The following is a 6327-nucleotide window of genomic DNA, read 5'->3' as shown; positions in this document are numbered from 1 at the left end:
AATGTATATAAATGGCAATGTTTTATATTAATAATAAAGAAAGTATGTTATAAGTATAATTTAAGCGGGGACGGGATCCCCGATGGGGATTTATCCCCACGGGGACCGGGGATGGAGAAGAAATACCCATTCAGAGCTTGTTCGGTTATTTTCAATCCATATGGATTGGAGGGGATTGATATGAATTGAGAGAGATTTTGACTTAATAGAGATTGAACCCCCCTCAACCCCTTAGGCCCTGTTCGTTTACATCGGATTGCAACCGGAATTATTCCGGCTAATCAAAGTTTATATAAATTATAGAAGCAATCCGGCTCGGAATCGTTCCGACCCACCAAAACGACACAAACGAACAAGGCCTTAATCTATATGGATTGGGGTAGAACCGAACATGACCTTAAGAGTTTGTGGGGATCCCAGCAATTTTTTTTTTGTCGCAGGGACAAATATAGAAAACCAAAACCAGGGACAGATATAGGAAGCCAAAACCCGAGAGAGATTTCACCGTTGCCATCTTTACGTGCAGTGCAGATAAGGTTACCTCGCGTCGTGACTCGTGAGGCGGTGAGCCTTCTGCCCTGCTGGCTTCTTTCTAGTCACCGCCTTGGAAAGGAGCCAGTGGGCTTACTCAACGGGCCGAATGGTTGCCCGAGAGTGACGAGCAGCCCAGCAGCTGCCCGCCGCTAATCTGCGTCGACAAAACCAGGCGGGTCAGTGGCCGAATATTCGCCCCCGTAGGATATTTCTTCCGCCCTGCGCCAGCTCCGCTGCTATAGATATATCTTTACAGGCTGCCACTAGGGTTTTAGTGCTTCTCTCCCGGCGGCGCCTCCACATCTCGTCTCTCAGATCGGGAGGCGAAACCAAGGTTACTGGCTCTCTCTCCCCTCTTCTCTGGTTGCTAGAGCTAGAGCTAGCTGATCGGTATTTCTAGTTGGCTTCAAGGCGTTTTGGTTCCATCTCACGGTGTCTTGTGTTGATTGGATTGAATCAGAGGTTTTCAATTGCTTGTGGTTCGAATCTGATGTTTGTGTGGGTACTCGAGGTAATTTAGGTGGATTTGGGTTTACTGGCTTCCGACTGTTCTCTCTGTGATTGGTCTGTCCGATCTGTAGAGATAAGATAAGTTGCAGTCCTGGTTCAATCCAGATGTCTTAGATTTCTCGATTCTTCAATTTTTTTTGCGTGTACCAGTTAGTTTGCACCTTATGTTTAAGATGAATCAGGTCTGCTGTGATCCTTGGGTGACACCAATTTGTTAACTCAGATCTGCTGTTTTGCCATGCCTAATTGTAGCTGGTATAGTCTGATTTAGTTCGAACGATTTGTTTTTCTGTTGGTAGGTCTCAGATCCATGTTATGTTTATGATCCGTTTTAGGTGGTAATTGTTATTTTTTTACGGTCCATTTTTTATGCTCAGGACATTAGCATTCATTGATATTTGCTAGTCCAAGTCTACATGAATTTGTTGAGTAATCTATGCTTTCCTTTTTGGAATCTTTGATTTTCATGAAGGCTAGGATCTTCTGCCAGCTGAAATGTTTGTCTAAAATATTTTCTGGTGTTTCCATGTAATTTGATATGCCATTAATGTGATAATCTGTCTGTACAAGTCTATAAGATTGTTTTTGGTTCACAATTGTAATACATATGGTACACCCATCAGTTGTGCCTTAACCAGTTAACATCTACTGTTTCTTGTTCCACTTATCAGTATTAATTCATTCATTATTTTAGAGATTGATCATCGCTTTGATGCTTTCTTAAACAAGTTGTGTAGTTTGATGAGGTTCTACCCTCTGTTCAAAACTAAGATACCTCTTTGCTTCAGTGTGCTTACAATATCTTGTCGAGTGAAATTTAGAATAATTAACCTTGATAAAGTTTCCAATGACTTCCTGAAAGGGTTAATATCTTGTTTCAAACATTAGACAGTTAAATAAATATTTGCTTCTCTTTTGATCCTGACAAATATAGTCCTTGTTGTTCTTTAGTGCAGATGTTAGACTCAAAGTTTGCTGTATTCATGTTCTTTAATTCTTAGCCTTGAATAGGAGTGCATTGAAAACAGCTATCCACATGACTGAACCTTGACTTGTGGCTTCTGTTGGGTTTCAACTCTAACCTACCTCAACTTGCTTGGGACTAAAAGGCATTGCTGTTTTTTTTTTAATTCTGACAAGCATTTTGTAACTTCAACTGCAGGCATACATATACATATTTGTAGTGGTACCATCATAACAAGTAAAGATGGTGAAGTTCACGGCTGAAGAGCTCCGTGCCATCATGGACAAAAAGAACAACATTCGTAATATGTCTGTTATTGCTCATGTGGACCATGGTATGTTCAAAACACTACTTTGTTAGATGTTATATAGTCCTTAATATTTTTGAGCCTCTTTGTTTTTAAAATTTATTTCGTTTTCAATGTTTAAGAGCTAATGCTTTTACTGATGCTGTATTATCTGGTTTGTGCCAAGTTACTTATGGTCACTTGTTCATTCATGGATAAAAAGGCTTACTGTTTTTTCATCTTGTGATGAATGTATTGCTTTTCTAGGTATTATCATCGGTAATATTATCTGTTAGTAGCGAGGGATTTGCAATTTTGCCACTTAGAGCTTTGTTCTCTTTGGTATTATGCCACTGCGTCTATGGTTTCTGGGTTCATCTATGTCTACGGTTTGTGGACCCGATGGGAAATTAACTAAGCCCAACATTCTAAGTGGCAAATTTGCAAATCCCTTTGTATTTTTGGGACTTCAAACAATGTGCTTCAGACTTTTGCCATTCGTAACATTGACTTCGTAAAAAATAAGACTCAAAACATGTCACACTTGGTTTCAATGCCGTTTTGGATATTTCTGCCTTTCTATGCGCATGTACACATGCAAAAGTCATAAGGGCACAGAAAAGCAAAATTGTCCAAAATGGCATTGAAACCTAGTGTGACATGTAAGGTCTTATTTTTGTGAAGTCTATTATGTATTGGCAAAAGTGTGGAACACATTGTTTGGAGTCCCTATATGTTTAGATTGTAATGTATATTGATTTATTTGTATACTTTTGATTTTGATTGGTCATCTGTTTCTAATGTGCTCCTCTATGATGCATGTCCACTTGGATGTTGAAGTTTTGCATCATTCATTATGTATTATTGTTTTTTTGCAGGCAAGTCTACACTTACAGATTCCCTTGTGGCAGCTGCTGGGATTATTGCCCAGGAAGTTGCTGGTGATGTTCGCATGACTGATACTCGTGCAGATGAAGCCGAGCGTGGCATCACAATCAAATCTACTGGTATCTCTCTTTATTATGAGATGACTGATGAGTCACTGAAGAACTACAAGGGTGAGAGGGATGGTAACCAATACTTGATCAACCTTATTGACTCACCCGGGCACGTCGATTTTTCTTCGGAAGTCACAGCTGCTCTTCGCATCACCGATGGTGCTCTGGTTGTGGTTGATTGTATTGAAGGTGTCTGTGTGCAAACTGAAACTGTGCTTCGCCAAGCCCTTGGTGAGAGGATTAGGCCAGTTCTTACCGTGAACAAGATGGACAGGTGCTTCCTTGAGCTTCAGGTTGAGGGTGAGGAAGCTTATCAGACTTTCTCCCGTGTTATTGAGAATGCCAATGTCATCATGGCAACATATGAAGATAAGCTCCTTGGTGATGTCCAAGTATACCCAGAGAAGGGGACAGTTGCCTTTTCTGCTGGTCTGCATGGATGGGCCTTTACACTCACTAACTTTGCGAAGATGTATGCATCTAAGTTTGGAGTTGATGAATCTAAGATGATGGAGAGGCTATGGGGTGAGAATTTCTTTGACCCTGCCACAAAGAAATGGACCACCAAGAACACAGGTTCTCCTACCTGCAAGAGAGGATTTGTTCAGTTCTGCTACGAGCCAATCAAGCAAATCATCAAAACCTGCATGAATGACCAAAAGGAGAAATTGTGGCCCATGTTGCAAAAGCTTAATGTTACCATGAAGGCTGATGAGAAGGAGTTGATTGGCAAAGCTTTGATGAAGCGTGTTATGCAAACGTGGCTTCCAGCCAGCACTGCACTTCTTGAGATGATGATATTCCACCTTCCTTCCCCGGCAAAGGCTCAAAAGTATCGTGTGGAGAACTTGTATGAGGGACCCCTTGATGATGTTTATGCAACTGCTATCAGAAACTGTGATCCGGAGGGTCCTCTTATGCTGTATGTTTCAAAGATGATTCCAGCATCTGACAAGGGCAGGTTCTTTGCCTTTGGTCGTGTCTTCTCAGGGAAGGTTGCTACTGGTATGAAAGTTCGGATCATGGGTCCCAACTATGTCCCTGGCCAGAAGAAGGACCTGTATGTCAAGAGTGTTCAGCGTACTGTTATCTGGATGGGAAAGAAACAAGAGTCAGTTGAGGATGTTCCTTGTGGTAACACTGTTGCTATGGTTGGTCTGGATCAGTTCATCACGAAGAACGCTACACTCACTAATGAGAAGGAGGTTGATGCATGCCCAATCAGAGCAATGAAGTTCTCTGTCTCCCCTGTTGTGCGTGTTGCTGTTCAGTGCAAGGTTGCTTCCGACCTTCCCAAGCTAGTAGAAGGTTTGAAGCGTCTGGCGAAGTCCGATCCTATGGTTCTGTGTACAATGGAAGAATCTGGTGAGCATATCATTGCTGGAGCTGGTGAGCTTCATCTTGAGATTTGCCTGAAGGATCTGCAAGAGGACTTCATGGGAGGTGCTGAAATTATTGTTTCTCCTCCTGTTGTGTCCTTCCGTGAAACCGTTCTTGAGAAGTCCTGCCGCACTGTCATGAGCAAGTCACCTAACAAGCACAACCGTCTGTACATGGAAGCGCGCCCCCTGGAGGAGGGTCTTGCTGAGGCAATTGATGATGGCCGCATTGGCCCACGTGATGATCCTAAGGTGCGCTCCCAGATCCTCTCTCAAGAGTTTGGGTGGGACAAGGATCTTGCCAAGAAGATTTGGTGCTTCGGACCTGAGACCACCGGCCCAAACATGGTTGTTGATATGTGCAAGGGAGTGCAGTATCTCAATGAAATCAAGGATTCTGTTGTGGCTGGTTTCCAGTGGGCATCGAAGGAGGGTGCACTGGCTGAAGAGAACATGCGCGGGATTTGCTTCGAGGTCTGTGATGTCGTTCTTCATGCCGATGCTATCCACAGGGGTGGTGGCCAGGTCATTCCAACTGCCAGGAGGGTCATTTATGCTTCTCAGCTCACAGCCAAGCCGAGGCTGCTGGAACCAGTTTACCTGGTGGAGATCCAGGCCCCAGAAAATGCACTTGGTGGCATATACGGTGTTCTGAACCAGAAGAGAGGACATGTATTCGAGGAGATGCAAAGGCCTGGTACCCCGCTCTACAACATCAAGGCTTTCCTCCCTGTCATCGAGTCCTTTGGGTTCTCAAGCCAGCTGAGGGCTGCAACCTCTGGTCAGGCGTTCCCCCAGTGTGTGTTTGACCACTGGGACATGATGGGCTCGGATCCTTTGGAGGCTGGCTCCCAGGCTGCCCAGCTGGTGCTGGATATCCGCAAGAGGAAGGGTCTGAAAGAACAGATGACTCCTCTTTCTGAGTTTGAGGACAAGCTCTAATCTTTTCGTTTTTGCTACTGTTACTGGTTTTAATTGTCACTCGGAGTCTGGGAACTATTTATATCTTGTTTCCTTTTAGTTGTCAAGTGCATGTTTCTGAACATCATTGGTCATACTGTACTATCCAAGTGCTGTTGAGACACTTTTTTCTATCAATCGTGATGTAACAGTTGGTATATGCTGGCTTGGTGGAAGTGTTTGTAGTAAATGCTTGTGCTATCTTGATTTAATTCTTGTTCCCTTACATTGCTTATTAGTCTTTCGGTTGTTACGTAGGCTAAACCATGCTCTATCAAAACTCCGTATTTGGTAGATGTTAATAAAATATTCTATTATGCTAGGTTCTACACATGTTTCTTGTAGTGTCATCTTTCTCGTATTTGACCATCTTTTGTTCAACGTCTTACTGCATCAAAGATCAAACTCTAACTTAATAAACTCTAGCTACAGTCCACGTGCACATAATAATTCTTTTATTAAGTTTTTAATTGCGTATGATGATAAATTAGAATAAATTTAATTAATTATGCTATTGAATTTTCAAAAATAGTTGGGTTATTTTTAATCCATATAGATTGAAGGGGATTGATACGGATCGAGAGAGATTTTAACTTACTAGAGATTAAACCCCTCAATCCACCCCAATTCATATAGATTAAGGTAAACCAAACATAGACTTAGCGTTCCGACGTTTTTGTAGATGCTAGTAGCACA

General features: G+C 42.5%; 1 protein-coding gene across 2 annotated transcripts; it reads left to right on the top strand.

The window, feature by feature from the left end:
- Nucleotides 1-617: 617 nt before the first annotated feature.
- Nucleotides 618-5853, top strand: LOC100272648 (putative translation elongation factor family protein). Of its 2 annotated transcripts, none has more exons than XM_020541944.3 (3): nt 618-1045; nt 2207-2342; nt 3173-5853. In XM_020541944.3, exons 2-3 carry the CDS (start codon nt 2252-2254, stop codon nt 5611-5613), a joined length of 2532 nt encoding a protein of 843 aa, XP_020397533.1. In that variant the 5' UTR covers nt 618-1045; nt 2207-2251; the 3' UTR covers nt 5614-5853. The 2 variants fall into 2 exon arrangements, with proteins under 2 accessions (XP_020397533.1, NP_001346594.1); NM_001359665.1 differs by having other exon boundaries at nt 731-868; nt 3173-5843.
- Nucleotides 5854-6327: the final 474 nt, after the last annotated feature.

Source organism: Zea mays, chromosome 8, assembly GCF_902167145.1.
Source record: "Zea mays cultivar B73 chromosome 8, Zm-B73-REFERENCE-NAM-5.0, whole genome shotgun sequence".
In the NCBI taxonomy this organism is placed as follows: Eukaryota; Viridiplantae; Streptophyta; class Magnoliopsida; order Poales; family Poaceae; genus Zea; species Zea mays.
The sequence above is the reverse complement of the archived record's forward strand: the minus strand, read 5'-3'. Positions and strand labels throughout refer to the sequence as shown.

What these genes read in the sequence shown, in the direction of transcription:
- LOC100272648 (XM_020541944.3), top strand. Translation starts at nt 2,252, where the DNA reads ATGGTGAAGTTCACGGCTGAAGAGCTCCGTGCCATCATGGACAAAAAG. An exon ending in TATTGCTCATGTGGACCATG is followed by an intron (nt 2,343 to 3,172) that starts GTATGTTCAAAA and finishes GTTTTTTTGCAG; the next exon opens with GCAAGTCTACACTTACAGAT.